The sequence below is a fragment of the Brassica napus genome, chromosome A2 (genome assembly GCF_020379485.1).
Source record: "Brassica napus cultivar Da-Ae chromosome A2, Da-Ae, whole genome shotgun sequence".
Lineage (NCBI taxonomy): Eukaryota > Viridiplantae > Streptophyta > Magnoliopsida > Brassicales > Brassicaceae > Brassica > Brassica napus.
The window spans coordinates 23,730,100-23,749,367 of NC_063435.1; the positions used below are offsets into that span (position 1 = coordinate 23,730,100).

At 33.6% G+C, this 19,268-nt stretch overlaps 5 protein-coding genes across 7 annotated transcripts; 3 read left to right on the forward strand and 2 right to left on the reverse strand.

Moving 5' to 3' along the window:
• Positions 1 to 544: 544 nt before the first annotated feature.
• On the reverse strand, positions 545 to 2,605 carry LOC106421722 (F-box protein PP2-B10). Its single transcript, XM_013862559.3, has 3 exons — positions 2,235 to 2,605; positions 1,902 to 2,020; positions 545 to 1,641 (listed from the first exon to the last, which is right to left on the reverse strand). Exons 1-3 carry the CDS (start codon positions 2,550 to 2,552, stop codon positions 1,200 to 1,202), a joined length of 879 nt encoding a protein of 292 aa, XP_013718013.1. The 5' UTR covers positions 2,553 to 2,605; the 3' UTR covers positions 545 to 1,199.
• A 473-nt stretch (positions 2,606 to 3,078) lies between these two features.
• On the forward strand, positions 3,079 to 5,158 carry LOC106396190. Of its 3 annotated transcripts, none has more exons than XM_048743885.1 (5): positions 3,079 to 3,334; positions 3,730 to 3,990; positions 4,066 to 4,302; positions 4,383 to 4,600; positions 4,700 to 5,158. In XM_048743885.1, exons 2-5 carry the CDS (start codon positions 3,730 to 3,732, stop codon positions 4,950 to 4,952), a joined length of 969 nt encoding a protein of 322 aa, XP_048599842.1. In that variant the 5' UTR covers positions 3,079 to 3,334; the 3' UTR covers positions 4,953 to 5,158. The 3 variants fall into 3 exon arrangements, with proteins under 3 accessions (XP_048599842.1, XP_013691979.1, XP_013691987.1); XM_013836525.3 differs by having other exon boundaries at positions 3,080 to 3,334; positions 4,685 to 5,158; XM_013836533.3 differs by having other exon boundaries at positions 3,160 to 3,334; positions 3,708 to 3,990; positions 4,685 to 5,158.
• A 1,197-nt stretch (positions 5,159 to 6,355) lies between these two features.
• Positions 6,356 to 12,630, forward strand: LOC106421733 (glutathione S-transferase Z1-like). Its single transcript, XM_022717307.2, has 9 exons — positions 6,356 to 8,753; positions 8,849 to 8,905; positions 9,179 to 9,264; positions 9,362 to 9,433; positions 9,517 to 9,570; positions 9,684 to 9,759; positions 9,870 to 9,931; positions 10,031 to 10,090; positions 10,246 to 12,630. Exons 1-9 carry the CDS (start codon positions 8,675 to 8,677, stop codon positions 10,351 to 10,353), a joined length of 654 nt encoding a protein of 217 aa, XP_022573028.2. The 5' UTR covers positions 6,356 to 8,674; the 3' UTR covers positions 10,354 to 12,630.
• Positions 12,631 to 12,789: 159 nt separating this feature from the next.
• On the reverse strand, positions 12,790 to 14,507 carry LOC106396205 (cinnamoyl-CoA reductase 1). Its single transcript, XM_013836543.3, has 2 exons — positions 13,864 to 14,507; positions 12,790 to 13,408 (listed from the first exon to the last, which is right to left on the reverse strand). Exons 1-2 carry the CDS (start codon positions 14,335 to 14,337, stop codon positions 12,917 to 12,919), a joined length of 966 nt encoding a protein of 321 aa, XP_013691997.1. The 5' UTR covers positions 14,338 to 14,507; the 3' UTR covers positions 12,790 to 12,916.
• A 2,068-nt stretch (positions 14,508 to 16,575) lies between these two features.
• On the forward strand, positions 16,576 to 18,971 carry LOC106421741 (auxin-responsive protein SAUR21-like). Its single transcript, XM_048743900.1, has one exon. The coding sequence runs from the start codon at positions 18,401 to 18,403 to the stop codon at positions 18,788 to 18,790; it is 390 nt and encodes a 129-aa protein (XP_048599857.1). The 5' UTR covers positions 16,576 to 18,400; the 3' UTR covers positions 18,791 to 18,971.
• The last annotated feature ends 297 nt before the right edge of the window (positions 18,972 to 19,268 follow it).

The following is a 19,268-nucleotide window of genomic DNA, read 5'->3' on the forward strand; positions in this document are numbered from 1 at the left end:
GTGTTAATAACTATTACCATAATTTTATAGTAATAAAGAACCTTAATTTGTAAAACATTTGAATTATAATTATATAACAATACATCGCAATTCAGACATTTTATTTTCTAAGTTTTCTTTTGATCTTTTTGCTTTATTTTAGTTTTCCCTAAATTAATATGAAGATTATAAATTTGATGGACAATAATTAATGGAAAATTTTTAGAACTTTTTTCTTATATGTAAAACAAACAGAGTTTTGTGTTCAATTGAAAAAACATGACTTTAATAAACACTAAATATGGAAGAGTGGAAAAACTTTTCTTTCATGTTTCTGTTTTGTTTCATATTTTTATTTTTAAAATTTCAAGTTTTGATTTTAGTTATAGATTTGATTATTTTATTTGATGGTAGAAGCATTTTTACTTTTTTGTTCATTTATTTGAACATGTAATATATTTTTAATAAACGACTGTGTTGACAATATGACTCTAAAATTCATATAATATGATTTCAAACTAAATAATTATGTTTTTTGGTATGAAACCGAATAAACCGAAAACTGACGGTATATAAACCGAACCGAACCGAAGTAAATATAGATTTAGAATGATAGTTATATTTTACTAACCGAAATACCAAAAACGGAAAAAAACGAACCTAAACCGAACCGATATCCGGATTGAGCACCCCTTCATGATATAAGATTGTTTCCCAATATATATAACAACGTTTTTAATTTACGTAGATATAAGACAAATACCAAAGCATAACCGGAATCATCGGACTGTTCTCCTATTGCAGAAAACCGGTTTACATATAATAACTAGCAAGGATCAACATTAAGATTTAAAAAAAAAAATCAAATTCGAAAACATTCCACAATCAACAAATGACAAAACAGTTTTTTTTTTTTTAAATTGGTTAGACATTTAGACTCAAACGAAAGCCTAATCTGAAACATCAAACCGCTCTTTCACCCCAGGAAACACCCTGGTTACCCACATCCTCCACTGTAATGAGCAAAGTTGGAGTTTAACATTCAGCAAACTTGTTGTTCTCACCACCTTAACTCTTACTCAACCAATCATTATACGTTATAACAAACACAATTCAACACACTCTTTTTGTGTTTCAAAAAAAAAAAAACACACTCTTTTTATCTCTTCACTCAATCGCTTAATCAACTGTCAATATTGCCAAATATGATCCGGTTGTATTCAACCGACTGTTCTCGGCCTTTGGATTGTCGCAGGACGGATTTCAATTCCTTGAAGGATGAAACCACTCTTCCAATGGCGCAACTCAGTCGCAATAGCACTCATCTCAAATTCATCACTATTCATCAATCCTCGTTTATTGAAGAATCTCCCGAGCTCTATCTCCCTCCAACCATCTTCCCTCTCCTTTGGTTTCTCAAAGTACCACGTCCGCCTCCCCCTCTTTAAGAACTGCCCATCCGTGCTCACATCAAAGCAAAAGAATCTCTTAGAAGCTTGTTTTCCAACCACTCCAACTCTAGCTTCTATTGGCAGATCCGTAAAACCCTCTTTAAACACAATGTAAGATGAGTAATGAGTTCTTGGAGATAGTTCATGAGTATTGATCGTGCCACGAATCTCAAACCAACATACATCATTAACCTTTGCAACTCTTTCAAATCTGCATATCACAAACGGAAAAGGTTAATTATACGGATGTCAAATGGACGAGATAGACTAAACATGCGCTAATTAAGTTCCATTTCATTAAGAATAAAGAGCAGACTGACCATTATGGCGGCAAATAATTTTTTTTTGTTCAACGATAATTTAAAATTTTCTGTCAAATAGATTTAGTCTATTTCCTAAAATTAAATAAAAATTTTAAAATATTTTACAAAAAGTAAAAAAAAAAACCAAATCATCATAGAAATACAATACCTAGATCCAGGACTAGTAATCCAATCCCAACAATGAGTATCATTTATCCATTTGATATATAGGCTCTCTGCAGATAACATGATACACCTCTTCCCACTTGTGTTCTCTAACCAGACGCACTTTTGATTTTCATGAAAAGGCCAGATCATCAGAAAAATCCAATATTAACACGATGATTTAGAAATATTTTAATGGGGAGCACAATATTTAAAAAAAAAATTGGGGAGGGGGGGGGGGCACTTTTTCACTAAACTAAATATATTTAATAAAAATAACTAAGTTACTTAAAAAATAAAAATAGTAGGGGGCTGGTGACCCCTAACCATCATATACCTTTTTGCCATCTTCGATTAGAACAGGATCGTTGCATAAGTAAAAATAGATCTCCATCTTGGACGAGGAAGCTAGCGATGGAGGAATCATAGATGGATACTCTAGGGGCAGAAACTTCTCCCATATGATATCTGACTTAACCGCAGATTTAAAGGTTTTTGAAACCGAGGTGAAGACGCACGCATCTCGTGGACTTGTGAAGGAGACTATGTTGGAGATGCAATCCTCCGTCAAGGTGTCGAAAGGCGACCAATCCGAAACATTAATCTCTCCTCCGCCTTCGCCGCTAGATTCAACGCTGTGAGTCTCCGACATCATCACTGCATTGTCTATATTTGGAAGATTGAGAGAGAGGTCAACGACTTAAAAGACATTACTTATCTGACTTGTTCTTCGTTAAAAAAAGTCGTCGGCACGCACATATATATTACTATGAAAATGGTATTTTCAAAATATTCTTCCTTCTTTGCATGTAGGAACGTGTAACGATATCAGTGAAACGACAACGTTTCTATATTGGGCAATCCATCTTTGGGCTAAGAGAAGCAAGAGCCCATTAATAATTTGTAAGACTCTTCAAATCGTTAAGCTCGTCTTTAGGCCCAGCTATTTTCAACGTTCATCAACGGGGGGCTTCTAACTTCTAAGTATCAATGCGCGCGTGTAATTCACGCTCCTCGTTTTTGGATTCTCTTCACAATAATATAATCTCAGGATTGGTTGGTTTTGGATTTGGTTTGGGGAAAATTCTTAACTAAAACAAACCAAAACTATAAAAGGTCAACTCATGTGGACAAAATAATATGTGTATAATATTTTTAGCATAGTCTGACTCGTTATTCCAGAGAAGTAAAGAATAAGCTAAGAAATTAAAACAAAAAAAATAAAAGTGGAGAAGCGAAGGGGATTTCTCATTTTTAATTTGAATTTCCGAAACATAATAATAATAATAAAAACACACGCCTTTAATGTTGGAAGCAAACGACACACAAAAAGGAACCTCAAAGCCCAGACGTTAACCCCCGCCGTAACAACCCCGCTTCCTCCGCCACGAAGCTTGACTAAGATTCCCGTAGCGTTTCTCTTTCTCTTCATCACAGGTTAAACCCTTGCAGCTCTCTCTACTTTCTTAATCTTTTGATTTGCTTTTCCGCAAGATTGAGAGATCTATAAGTGATTTGATTACTGTTGGATTGTTTGAATTTTTTTTTTTTAATTAAGATGTTGAGAAATTTAATCTCCTCCTTTTACTTGATCGTTTCCGTGAAGATCATTAACTTTTGGTGCTTTTGAAATTACTTATAAGCTAAGCTTCTTTTTGTCGTCTCTTTGCTTATTATCTCTGCCTTTGTTCATTTTCCAGATATCTCCCAGTTTCTATTTATTTCCATGTCCCTATAGTTTAATCTTTCTTCTAATTCTCCCCACTTGTTTTTTTTATTGACAATGTTGATTTTGTTCCTCTGATTTCAGTTTTTTTTGGCTGAACTCACAGATGTCAAATTCATTGGAAGAGCCAATAGAAGAAGATGATACCTCGGACTCTGTTCCTCACTTGAGGGAAGATAATGAATCTGTTCGTCTAGTTGTTGTAACCCATGAAGCTTCTTCTCAACCTGAAACCGTATCTCAATCAGAAGAGATGCACAGTAGAAACTTGTTGTGGTGGTGGTTTAAAGCTTTGTGTATATGTGCACTTACTCTCTTGCTCACTCTTGTCTTCGCCAAATGGGGTGTTCCCTTTGTATTCCAAAAGGTGCTTCTGATTCTCAAATTTCAAGAACGTTTGTTTCCATGTCTCTTGCTAAATAGTGTGTGTTTCGATTGTTAGGTTCTTATTCCGATCTTACAATGGGAAGCAACTGCATTTGGCCGTCCTATGCTCTTCATTGTCCTCCTTCTTTCCTTAGCCTTGTTCCCCGTCTTCTTGATCCCTTCCGGTCCATCCATGTGGTTAGCTGGGATGATTTTCGGTTACGGTCTCGGTTTTGTCATCATCATGGTTGGAACCACTGTTGGCATGGTTCTTCCTTACTTAATCGGCTTAATGTTTCGTGACCGCCTCCATGTAAGAACTCTTTTTTCTTTCAAGTTATTATGATGGGTTTTTTTTTTTTTTTTAGTTTATGATTTTTGTTGTTTATACAGCAATGGTTAAAAAGATGGCCTCGTCAAGCAGCGGTTCTTAGACTAGCTGCAGAAGGAAGCTGGTTCCATCAGTTCAGAGTCGTGGCTATCTTTAGGATCTCGCCGTTTCCTTACACCATCTTCAACTACGCTATCGTTGTGACTAGCATGAGGTTCTGGCCTTACTTGTTCGGTTCAATAGCAGGGATGATACCTGAAGCTTTCATCTACATTTACAGGTCAGTTCTTACTTTACTCTCCACGGATTAAAACAGTTTCATATTCATAGAAGTTGGTGACATTAACCGAATATTCATATGCAGTGGTAGGTTGATCAGAACATTCGCTGATGTGCAATACGGACATCAACGTTTGACAACGGTAGAGATTGTGTACAACGTAATCTCCTTGATCATTGCGGTTGTGACCACTGTGGCTTTCACTGTGTACGCTAAAAGAGCTTTGAGGGAGCTGCAAAACGCAGATGCTAATGAAAGTGAGGTAAGGAATGAGGCGAGGTTTGAGATGAAGAACGTTGTTCAACATGAAGATAGACATCGGGGTTTGGGTTCTTCTCATGCATTGCCTTAACTGAAAACTCTCACTAATGATAGATTTGTATAAAGCTTAATGTTGATTTGTTATTCAGCAGGAGTAAGAAGTAAATAACAAAAAAAGGAATATCCGAATATTTCTGATGTAGTAAACCAGGAAGACTAGTCAAAGTTTGTATTGTAAACAATAGTGTTGCTGATTCCAGTTACTGAAATAAAAAAGAAGCAACTAATTTTTTTTTTCTTGCCCAATTCGGTTTTTGGACTTCTCGGTATGTTCTTTTAGGAGTTTTTGTTTTTGTTTTGAACAGTTTGTTTCAGGACACACTGGACTTAATTTGGTTTGATCTATTAGACCAAAATAGAATAATTCTATAACAAAATTAAGTTCTACTCCAATTGTATTTTTTTTGTCATCACTCCAATTGTATTTTAAAATAAAATATAGATTAATGAACAATAAATACATAAATTATTTTATTTATAGAGTAAACATATTTTTACTCTATTATATAGTACAAAATAAAAGAGTATTGAAGTATTTTTAATCTAAATTTTATTTTAGAGTGAAAAATAAAACGGGTTGGAAATGCTTATAATATGTTTATAATTCAATTTGAATATTCTTTAGATTAGGTTTGGATGAAGTATTTAGTATCCAGAAATGTAACAACATTGGATTCATTTTGGTTCGTTTTTCTTTTTTTGTTCAGCTCGACTCTAGATTCAGTTCTTATGTATAATTTGAAACCGATATACAAAATGACATGACATAGGCGATGATTGGTTGGTGTAGCGGTAGAAAATTCTCGGCTGAATTTATTTTGTAATATTTATTCACGTAATATAATTGTTAGCTTTAAAACCTAAATGAGAAGAACAAAAGATATTTTTACAGTAATATTTTTCTATAATTTTAAAATATTATTGTAGAAAATAAAATATTTATAGCTATAATTTTGGACGGATTCACTAATTTTCGGTTACCACCCACAAACGCAGCATTTGCGGTTCAGAGCAGTTGACAACGTTTCGAAACAATCATACAAACCACTACATATCGCTTCAAACCGTTCCGAACCTTTTAAAATCAAAACCTAGTTCAGCTAGCGTTTGCGGTTGTGGACGGTTGCCAGTACATAAATAAATATAAAATGTTTTTCAAATATATTTTAAAATTTTAAATTTTAAAATGGAAATATTATAAAAAAATATATATACACATTTTATGTATTAATTTAAATTCACAAACAGTATCATAATTTGTTTTATAAAAACTTTTAACTAACTATTCGTTAGAATTTTAAAAATCAATATACATACATATAAAGATATACACACATATAAAACGAAATAAAATATTCTTTTAAAAGTTTTAATAAAAATCTTCAAAATCATTTATTAAAACTATAACTTTCAACTAATTTAAAAAATTAAGAAATAAACATAATATTATTATTAATCATATTATTGATAATTATTATATTTTATTACAATCGTATGTTTTTATATTTTTATAATATTATAATATGTTAATATTGGTAATTTATTATTAAACCGTTACAATATCTTATAATCAACCAGTCACAAATATTCCGCAAACGTAACAATTTTTAAACATTGTGCCAATCATGCAAAACGCTTGATAACACTTGAAATTTGCAACCATCCGCATCCTCAAACTCACGCATCTGCAACCGCAACCGATGTGTTTGAACCAATCGAGTCCTAAATTAATATAAAACATAAATGATAATTTTAAATAACGTAGATTAAGGCTTCAAATGGTATGTAGATCAAGAAAACGCAGATAAAGCAGAACAAGTGTATATCATGCAGAACAAATGCAGATCTAACTATTTAAGTTAATTTATCGAATAAGTGTATTTAACTGAATGTTAAAAATAATTTTGTAAATTAAATATCTAAAACAAAAATACAAATTTTTATCCATTATTTTTTTATTAATTTAATAAATACAAACAAAGTTTAAACATTATAAAAAAGGTAAACACAGTTACAACAAAAATAAACCGTAAAACAAAAAAAATTATCATTCTAATAAATATATTGAAATTTAAAATTATATAAAATTCATTAAAATGACAAAGAGTATTCCTTTTCCCTTTAATTATTTTATAGTCCAAATTAAAATCTAATTAAGATCCAAAGATGTTAATTAAGGCTGGACATAAAACCCTAACCTGAATTTCGAACCGAATCTGAACCGAAAGACTGACTCGTACTTAGTCCAAAATGTACAAAAATATATGAATGAGTTTTGTAGGGTGTTATAAAATATATCTGAACCGAAAGTGTTATTAACTGAACCCAAACGGGTGAAAAAACTGAAAAATATCTAAAAAAATCGATCTCAATGTCCAAATTTATATAAAAAAGTATAAATATTTAAAAAATAAATATATACTTAAAGTATTAAATTTCATATTTATTTTGATATGATATCTACCAATAAATATTTAAAATTTAAATAAGTATCTTAAATACTTCATTCTACGTAAATAACTATATATTTTTTATGTTTTTCTTTTAAACTTAAATTTTATTTTGGATATATCTGAACTGATATGATATAATCTGAATCCAAACGATATATGGTTAATTTATATGGAAATATTATTTACTTTTTGTAAACATTATACATGATTTTACTGTTCATATTAAAAGAATCAAAACAACATATCCATTATACAAATTGCAACAATTTTTTTTTTAAACTATGAATATACAAACTAAATATATCTAATTTTCTATTAGCATATTTATAGAAGATAATATAAATAAGAGTATCTATTTTATATATCACTGCTATAAATAAACTCAACTAAAAATAAATTGTTATATAAAAGAGAAATAATAATATTAAATCATACATTTAAAGAGATTTTGGATTAATTTAAAAGTTAGTGAAATGATTTAAATGAGCTTTTAATAAGTAAAATAAAAAATAAAAAGAAAAAACATGCTGGTAATCACATCCCACCTGCATCCGACCCTTGCCCATTTTCTTCTTGTCCATGCAGTTCAAAATTAACACATTAATATATCTGCGTGCAGTTTTTTAATTATTTTATTTTGGTCTGCATTTTAAATGTTGAATGGGTAACAAATGCAGTACAAACTGCAAATTGAGTAATCTGCATGTATCTTGTATTTTGTTCTACATTTCATTCATAGCTTAAAATTAAAGTTAAAAACAGCAGAAGGGCAGAACCAATCACTCCATAATCATGTTCAAAAATTTTAACAGAATGAATCCGATCCAAAACGTGTAGTCTGGGTGGGTTTGGATGTCGAACCTATTTTCTGCCCACCACTATTTTTGTATAGGACTGGACAAAAAAAAAACGAATTCGAAAAACCGAATCTGATACCGAAAAATTAGTACCGAATCCGAAACAAAATTAAATATCCGAACGGGTTCAAAATTGGCCTTCGCCGAATCGTTTTGAAGAAAATTATTTGTTGGATTTGCTTTGACTCAAAAAGTCAAATATAATAAGCCTTTTTAATATCGACTAGCGCCCGCCATATCACCGATTCATTTCCAAGTAGCCACTTCCATTTTCAAGATCTGAATAACCAAAGTGTCAGAATCTGTGTAGAAATTTTTTTTCCTAAATGGTAAATCACTTCTTCTTCCTTTAGTTATCAATATTTCATCATCTTCATTCAGCTTATTCCATTTTTTCACATCGTTGACTTTTTATTTATTTTCAGGCGTATACCAGCGAAGAAATGAAGGAGAAGCTTAAGCTATACTCTTACTGGAGAAGCTCTTGTGGCCATCGTGTGCGTATAGCGCTCAGTTTAAAAGGTCTCGCCACATTGTTTCAAATATTTTTTGCATCTTGTAATTGTTTTTTCTTGGATCTATAGATGTTCTTAGACGTTCGATTTTTTTTCTTATAGTGATTGAATATGAATATATACCAGTGAACTTGCTCAAGGGGGAGCAGTTTGATCCAGGTTGGTAGATTCCATTTTCTATCGTTTGGTTTATTCTCAGACTCAAGGAAAAAATGTACTATGTATTAGGCTAGACCGTACTTCGTGAATGTGAATGTGTGTAAATATGAAATGTATAGATTATGTTTTAAAGTGCCCTCCGATAACTTAGATATGTATTTTTTTTTTTTTTTGAAAAAGGGCTTAACTTCGATTTAATTCTTTATTATTATACTATGGAAAAAGAAACCTTTAAAACATCTCAAAGCGTAAAATAATTATTTGATCCTCAAGATTTCATGAAGATCAATCCAATGGGTACTGTGCCTGCGCTTGTTGATGGAGAGGTTGTGATTACTGATTCTTTTGCCATTATTATGGTAAGTAAGCTAAAATCAGTCATTTATGTTCGTTTTGTAAATTATTCAATGGAAAGTTTTCATCAAACATTGGTTTTGTGGTTTTCTTGATTGACAGTATCTAGATGAGAAGTATCCTGAACCACCGTTGTTACCTCGTGACCTCCATAAACGAGCTCTAAATTACCAGGTATCTTTTGGTTCAAGAAACACTACAAACTGTATGCATACAACGAAAGTATTGGTTCTTTTAAATTCTTTTTTTTATATCAGGTTGCGAGTATTATCTCCTCTGGTATACAGCCACATCAGAATCTAGCTGTTATTGTAAGGACATGAAACTGATTATAACTTCAGACTTCTTAAACTCTTATCATTGTTTGCTTTAAAGATAAAACATGACAAGCTACATTTTTGTTTCTTTGTTGTTGTACACATAGAGGTACATCGAGGAAAAGACAAATGGTGAAGAGAAAATTGCTTGGGTTAATAACGCTATCAGAAAAGGATATACAGGTAACATAATCAAGAACCAAAAGACTTGTTGTTAAAAATGTTTTAGTTGAGATTTTGGTGAATCTTTTTCTAATAATTAATAGTATTACACTTATATATATGTCTCTCAGCTTTGGAGAAGCTCTTGGTGAATTACGCTGGAATATATGCAACTGGTGATGAGATTTACTTGGTATATTGCTCTATCTCCTCTATGCTAACTCTCTTTTTTTCCAAGATTCGAAAAGCATAGTGATAGGTTTAAAAACTATGGGTTTTGACTTTTTTGCAGGCTGATCTGTTTCTAGTAGCCCAAGTCCATGGTGCTATGATCAAATTCAAGATTGATGTGGTAATAATATTACTCTTTCTTCAATGTTTCTCATAACATCGCTTACTTGTAGCAGTTCTGTAAAAACATGTTTAATTTAGTTCTGTTTTAGCAAAATAATTTAGTTTTTTTCTTACAAAAATAAAATTTAGTTTTGTATGATTTATTTGTCACAGGAACCGTACCCGACTCTTGCGAAGTGTTATGAGTCATACAAGGAACTGTCTGTGTTTGAAGATGCAGTCCCAGCCAAGCAGCCAGATGCTCCAGCTCCAATGATTTGATTATGCGAAACAGGAAAAACCTTGTAACATTCATGTTTAATTATTTTCAGTTTCCTTTCAAATGATCACAATATAATTATTACAAAGTTAGTTTCACAAATCTGCCTAACAGAGCCCTAGTGACTGTATTGCACGCACTATTAGCTATGTATTTTAAGTGGAAAAACAGTTTATTCTTCCTTCAGCTACTCTTATACCAATCAGGTGAAACATTTTTCTAACTTTTACTTTGGTCACTGTTTAGAAAAGAGTAAAACAACTTGTGCTTTTTCCCTCTTGATTTGTGAAAAAATGTTGTGCTGAATTTTTTTTTTTTGTTTTATTATTGACTATTACATTTTCCTCCAACTTTAATCCCCTTCTTATGAGAAATTTTATAAATAAAGTTTGGCTTCATGTGTGATTCACAAGTTTGCCATTACTTATGTGTTACATTCTACATCACATCCTTTTTTTAGTAGCATTCTTTAGCTTAGATTAATTACATGTCATGCTATTGGCACAAACATATAGTATATGTTTCATTTTATGCATCTTTATTCTAAGCATCTTGCCTAATATCCTAACCGCATATCTTAACCGAACGGGTGGTTAGCAAAAGAAACATAAGTCATTCACTTAAGAAATGTATCCCATGATAAATTAAACCAAACGCATGATTCCTTTATTGTATATTCTCGATTTGTCGACCATGTTCTTGATTATGTTATCTATAGAATAAAAATTATAATCTCTTTTATTGCATATTTTCTATTTGTCGACCATAAAAACTATTAGTTATGTATAAATTTGAATATGAATGTACTAACAATGGAGATAACATAATCAATAATATACATAATCTATATTCGGGTTGTCTATTCAAAAATGTATTTTGTATTTTTATAATGTATACATTTGACCATAAAGATAACATAATCAAAAATATAAGTATGTATATTCGATCATGTCAAAAATATAAGTATTTGACCATATAGATAACATAATCAAAAATATTATCTGAATTTACTAGGAATAGAGATAACATAATAAAAAATATGTCAATTTGTGTTATTTCTGATTATGAAAGTCGCATGTTTTCTTTCCAATTTTATATGATAACATTCGCCATGATTGATCGTTTTACTATATGAGCATAGCCTAAGATCTTAAATCTTAATGGTCAAAGAGGAGATGCTATATTTGATCCCAATTTTCGAATAATTATGGATGTTGACCAATTAGGAATTTATTTTGACTTCATTTTAGGCATAAAAATATTCATTAGATTAGTCAATTAGGGATTTATTTTGACATCATTTTAGGCATAAAAATATTCATTTGATTATTCAATTTAATAGATGATTAAATTGAAAGATTAATGATAATGACATTATTTCATAAACAAGCTAAATATCAAAATATATATGTACGTACGCAGTAGACGGAATATGTGGGATTGATATTTGATCATACAAATCTAGGAATACAGTACGCTAAATAATTTGTGAGTATAATACGATTATAGCTACTTCTACTTTATCAAACGCAGTCAGTGAATATACAAAATTTCTGTTGCTAAAGTTTATACATATTAAGAGCCTTATGCAGTATTCATTTTGTGTTAACATGAATATATAATGTATAATTTTATAATATATAGTTTCAAATGATCATTTCATCTTGTGCAAGGCGCGAGTTATTATTCAGTTATTCTAGTATTTGCCAATCACACTTCATATTCATTCATTGCAAAGAAAACATGGAACGGTTCTGATTGCCTTCAAGCTTTTAAATCTAGTGGTTCCAAATGAATTTTGACCAAAAAAATGGTTCCAAATGAATGATACAGCTGCTTACTAAACCTTTGTCTAATAGAAACTTTAAAGGAAACAAAAAGGTTTTTCTCTATGTATCTTTTTTAAGAAAATTATTTAATTGAATTTTTAAACTCTTAACTAAAACTAATGATTCCAAATGAATGATACAGCTGCTGAATTGGGCAAAGTATTTGCTGCTGGACTTTTTTAGTAAAAGGCTTCAAAGCTTTCTAAAGGTTTCAACCCGATTGTGTTAAAAATTGGTTTGCGTTTCGAATTCTCTCTGTACTACACAATAGCTTTATGAATCTGTGAAGAAGAAGAAGAATTCAATTTTTGTTGATCTTCCCGTGCCTTCACTCAGTTTAGCTTTGAGTGATTATAATTCTTTAAATATGCGAATCCAGGCACAGAGAAGAAAGAGAAGATGAAGCTCTACTCTTACTGGAGAAGCTCGTGTGCTCATAGTGTCCGTATTGCCCTTCCTTTAATAAAACCTCACAGACAAAATGTTACGAGTCATACAAGGATCTTCCTGCGTTTCAGAACGCAATCCCAGAGAAGCAGCCAGATGCTCCCTGTTTCCACCAGCTGAAGCTACTCTCACCTCCAATAAAACCTCACAGACAACAGCGAGAATTATAATACATTGTACTCGATACATAGATGTATCATATTAACCACCAGTTTACTTCTTAGTTCCTCTACTTGCATTATACAATAAAGGTCACATAGTTTGGAACTCTCAAAGATATTTTATTCATTCAGAGGAAGCCTTTGTCTCTAAGACTCTGGACCGTCTCCTTAACCGCATCTTCGACCGGAGTAAACACCATCCCCAGCTCAATCAATCTCTTAGCCGCATCTTTACAAGGCGTAAGCCCAGGTTGCGTTTTTTTATCAAACCTGTGAACATCAAACTCAGGGAAGAGTTTGGACACAAGAGCAGCAAACTGACTGAACTGATAGATCCCATTACTGCACAGAAACCGACCAGAAGCTTCAGGTGTTTCGAACAGCATCACGTGAGCTTTCGCCACATCTCTCACGTGCACCACACCGAGCCAGTGATACTCTTGTGTCTCCGTCGAGCCTTGTAAGAGCTGTAGCAAAACGGCGCAGCTTGCGTTAAGGCTAGGTTGCAGAAGTGGTCCGAGGCATGTGGATGGATGGATGGTCACAACGTTGGTTCCATGCTTCTCCGAAAATTCCCAAGCCGCTTTCTCAGCTAGCGTCTTCGAAATTGGATACCATTTCTAAAATCCAAATTATAAACCAATCAATATATAATTTAAAGATTCCATAAAAATAATGGTTAAAACCATATTATAAAGGGAATCAATAAATATATAACTACAAGATTCATACAAGAATTATGTTAAATTAAACCAATAAATATACAATTAAAAGGTTCCATAAAAGATTATGTTTCAAAACAAAATTATAAACCAATAAATAAATAATTACAAGATTCCATAAAAAATATGTTTAAAATCAAATTATAAACCATTAAATTACTCCACAAAAAGTATGTTTATTAACCAATAAATATCTATCTAAAATTCCATAAAAAATATGTTTAGAATCCAAAATTTAAACCAATAAATGTATTATTAAAAAGGTTCCATGTTAAAATCGAAATTACAAACCAATAAATATACAATTGAAAGATTCCATAAATAAATTAAGTTTTATTTCGAAATTAATGAACCTGCATCGACTTGCAATAATCAAGATCGGTCCACGACGACTCATCGACGGGTTTTCCTTCCGGCCAATTTGGGTTCGGAACCAAAGCCGAAATAGAGGAAGTGATCACCACGCGCCTCACGTTGAACCTATTAGCTGCTAACAACACGTTGATCGTTCCCTTAACCGCCGGTTCGACCAGCTCCTTCTCGGGATCCTCCGGTGGATCCAACGTACAAGGCGACGCCACGTGGAACACTCCTGCGCATCCATCTACGGCTCTGGCGATGGCGTCGGGGTCTAGGAGATCGGCTTCGAAGATCTTGATCTCGGTGTTTGTGTCGTCGGGTCTTGGTAGTTTGAGGAGATGAGCCGGGTCGGATCCTGGGTAGATAGAGGCGTGGATTTTGGTGTATCCGTTGTCGAGTAATGTTTGGATAATCCAGGATCCGATGAAACCGTTGGCGCCAGTTACACACACTGTCTCCTTCGCCATTGGTGATAACGTATGAGCTCACAGATCTCTTCCTATAAAATGCTCGATTTTAAGTGGATGATGCTTCGGTATTTATTTTTGTTTTCGGATTAAAATTGGGTATTTTGGTATTTTTCTCAAGATAGGAAATAAACATTTTCCCAGTTAAAAAGGGAGATTCCTTTTTCATTACCAGAGACAGAGAGACTTATTTGTCGGCATGGTATTATGTTCTGAGCGCATTATGTTACAAATAAAAATGATTAAAAAATGTTATGAGCGAATTACAATTTGAAGTACTTTAGATTGTAGTTGTTACATTTTGACATATTGTGAACTTACAGACTACTTTGAATTTTGGAGTTGTTTTCATTTTGACTAAAATATCTTTGATGAAATTGTGGATGTGCATAGGATATGCCGATGTGGTTTTAGACGTGGATGCAAATGTAGTTGTGGATGTGAATAGAATGCCGATATAAACGTGAATGGGGATGTAATTGTGGATGTGAATGCCGATGTAGTTGTGATGTCTCCGCTTTCCTTCTCGTACATCAGCGCCTAATCTTTGTGACAAAATAAACAAAAAACCTTCACAGATTTCGTGCTAGATACTACAAGCTAAAGCTAAGAATGTTAAAATGGGTTCAACTTATCATAATTAATCCTAACAATGTATCAAAATCTTTTACCATTTTTGAGATATGTTTAAAACAAGGGTGAACATATTTGGAAAATCAAAATCACAAAAAATCTTGTTTTTCGCTACAATCCCAAGACGAAATCTTCTGTTAAAATTAAAAATCGAGTTTTTCTACCAAAATCGAAAATCATGTTTTTTCTACCAAAATCGAAAATCATGTTTTTTCACCAAAATCGAAAAATCAAGTTTGCCTTCGAAAACCGCAAAATCAAAATTTTCCAAAAATACCACAAAATTATGTTTTCCGCCAAAACCAAAAAATGAGTTCTCCACCAAAACCGCAAAATCAATTTTTCCCGCCAAATCGCAAAATTAAGTTTTCCCATCAAAACACACAAAATCGATTTTTCTCGCCTAACCGAAAAATCAAGTTTTCCCACAAAAATTAAAAATCTAGTTTTTTCAGTCAAAACCAAAAATTGAGTTTTCTAGATAAAACCGCAAATTGAGTTTTTTCGTCAAAACGAATTTTTCTGTCAAAATTAGAAAATGAGTTTTTCGTCAAAATTACAAAATCAAGGTTTTTGTAAAACAAGTTTTTTTTCTGCCAAACAACAAAATTGAACTTTTCCCGCCTAACTGCAAAATTTAGTTTTTCCGCCAAAAAAGTTTTGTCGGCAAAACAATTTTTCCTATCAAAATTAGAAATCAAGTTTTTCCGCCAAAACATAAAATTGAGTTTTATCGCCAAAATGAGTTTTTCCATCGAAACCGTAAAATTATTGTATTTATCGAAATCACAAGTTAATATTATTTACTTGTGTTTTTAAAATATTATCAAATAGGTTAGCCCTCCCATTTATGTATAAACTATTAGGACTAAAGTAGGATTGGAGATAGAATAGTGTTGGGTTTATAGCTTATTGGTCGGGTTGGGCTTAAAACTGCTGTATACATCATCCCTACTCCTAGCTGTATAGACTCTTTCAAATTCTTGCATCGATTTTATCCACTAGTGTTCAATTGTTAGGGTTTTTACTTTTTTTTTTTTTTTTTTTTTTGCTAAGAATGTGAATATCATTAATGAAAATGAAAGTTTGATACAAGCTTAACTTGGATCCCATTCTGCTATTAAAGCTTGATGGTTCCTAAATGTTGCAAAAAAGTAAAAAAACACTTAGAAACATATTTGGTCTAGCAAAGTTGCAAGAACCGAAGCTAGAACCAAGGAACAAGGTCACCATAAACAACTTGAATAGAGGCCGGTAGGTCAACATCGAAATGGACCAGCAGACAAGGAGAAGATCAAGGGTCGCTCAGAGCACAATAGGCGGAGGCGGTTGACAATTCCGGCCCCGGCCATTGGCATCGATGAACTAGCTCCAATCAAAAACCCAGTCCAGAGATTTAGGCACAGAAGGTCATTATCCAAACCCAAAAGACTACACCTGGCCAATGACGAGCACTTTCTGATGGAGTAGGCGGTAGGTTGACGGCTAAAACCGGCCACTCCACACAATAAATTACCCGGAGCAGAGGAGTAGGAGAGGCAGACACTAACAAAGCGAAAGTCTCCTTCCGGCGTTTGAAGCACAGGCAGACTCGTGAAAGTCCACAAAGCATGGAACAAAAGAGCAGATGAGAGCCTCTGAAACGGAGGCGGCAGAACGGGAAAGTCCCCAAACCCGAGCACACCCACAAATCGGAGTAGACAACTGCAGCTGGAAGCGCCATGGGAAGTTGAAGGTAAGCTTGACTGAGGAAGAGGCCCTCAACGGAGTGTCTCAGCTCCGCCGCGCTCTGAAGAAACCAGGTCTTCGAGGAGAGGCTCTACAGACTTGACTCGCTTCAATGGAGGAGGAGCACTGACACGGCAAGACGGAAAGAACAGAGAAGAGGCAGCGACGCTCAAGATCCGCTCTTCCACGGCAAGGGGTGACGGATCTGACCCAGATCTGTCGGTAGTGGCTCGAACCCAAAAAGCAAATACAAGCGGCCTGATTCGGATCTACTTTACAGCGCCTCGCCCTCGCTCCAGAGAATGCTAGAACACATTAGCTTTCTGTTTAGGTCCGACGAATCAGAGATCCAGAGCAGAAGCAGCAAAGAGGCGATGATGGAAGCAGAGGAAGGCAGGGGAGAGACTGAAGCTGAACAGCAAACGAAAAAGACGGGTGGTCGACGGTTAGAAACCGACCGCCGACCACCGAAAACGAGAAAGAAGAACGGCCGAACCCTAACGCGATGGAGGAGGAAAGAGAGATGAAAAGAGAGAGTTAGGGTTTTTACTTGTACAATGTTCGATCCAAAGTGTACTGACATAATCGTCTATTATGTAAAAATGACATTCATTCTCTAAATTTTAAAACATCTCCTTCGAGAAGAAATATAGAAAATGTCATATATTTACAATGAATATATCTATTTCTAATTCCAAAAAAAAGGTTAGTAATTAATATAATCATCATTGGATCCGAGAAATCACATTGATGAATGTGTCTTCGGGGCAAGGAATGGTCAAGCAACCTGGGTGATCGAAACCAAACTCTTCCTCGGATTTACTAAGAAGAGCTTGAAACGGAGGCTGACTCAAGTATGAGATCGGCACCATAAATGATATATCTCATCTTCTGACTCTCTCCTACGTACACCGCAAGAAACCCTTTTTGCACCACCGTAGAAGCTGCTGGTATATAAAGGCCAATAATCTTCTTTGCACCAAGTAGACCTCTTCTCATCAACGCCATCTCTTTTAGTAAAGTTTGAAACTCTTTTGATGCTCCCTGAACCTGAATATGTATCAAAAGATTCAAGTTGTTGGATAACTTGCTTGTTTTTTGTTGATGATATAAATAAAGGGTTATGTGTATATATAGAGAAAGATCAATGATAAGTTTGAACCTTCTTTGAAAAATCCTTGAAACTTATGGTCTACAAGTGTGGGACAGGATATAACATGGTTCTGTCTTACCATTTCTAAAAGATGCATTAATGAAATTTGTCTACTTGGATAATCTCCATTTCTTTTTACTTCTAATTTTCATGTGTGATCTTATTTATAAAGAACAACTTAAACGGTGACATAGACGTGTTGTTCTGTTGGTGAGGAACTTCAGGTCCCCACTATTAGTTCTTATTAAATCCACTTAGACCACAGAAATTAGATAATAGGACTAATAACCAACCATAGAACGTGAAAGAGAAATCCTTGCTGGTCTTTGTTATTGACAATGGAATATGTATCATCTATAATTTTTGAGAATACAAGCCCTTGTGACTCATTTATCAAGACAAATTGCATTAATGCATCTTTTCCATAGTTAAGACAAAACCATGTGATTTTCTCTAGTCTGTCCCAAGATTCAAGACCACAAGTTTCAAAGTTTTTTGTTCTGAGAGATCTCAACTCATTCATTTATTTATCTATCTATATATATACACATGAGCCCTTCTTTCTATCATCAACCAAAAACAAGCAATCCAGTAACATTAACCCTTTCATACATTTTCAAAAGAATTCAAACTTTCAGAAAAATGGCTTTGGTGAGAAGTCTATTGGGAGCAAAGAAGATTCTTGGCCGCTCTGTAACAGCAACAGCTTCTACGAGCAAAAGAGTAGCCTCAGCGGCACCAAAAGGGTTTCTTGCGGTGTACGTAGGAGAGAACCAGAAGAAGAGATATGTGGTGCCAGTCTCATACTTGAATCAGCTTTCGTTTCAAGCTCTTCTCAGTAAATCTGAAGAAGAGTTTGGGTTTGATCATCCAATGGGTGGCTTAACCATCCCTTGTCCTGAGGACACTTTCATCAATGTGACTTCTCGGCTTCAATGATGATTATCCAACATATTGTTCGTCTAGTTAGAGATAGAATTGTTCCTTGTAAATAGAGAAGTTTTTTTCTCTTGTTCTTGAAAGAGTTGTTCTATAATTTTTTTGAAAGTGAATGCCATAGACACAATTCTCTCAATCCCTTTCAATGTGATATTATTTGATCATAACTTCATTTGGCGTCCCTTTGCATTCAACTTACAACTGACATCATTTTGTTTTTTCCCCTTTCAATGACATGTGCTTTTATATATGAAAGAACCTCACCAGATAATCATTACAAAGCATGAATAACAAAACCATGTATAGCTTGTCCTACAGTCAATCCAGATTAACACATCTGAAACACCCCAACTATGTGAAACTCTGTTCTTTGTACATCACAAGTTTCAATTCTTCTTGTCATCAAACAGAGTTAATCTTTGTAAATGGATAGACACCTTTTTTACTTTTACTGCTACAGAGTTTGTTGCAGAGTGTA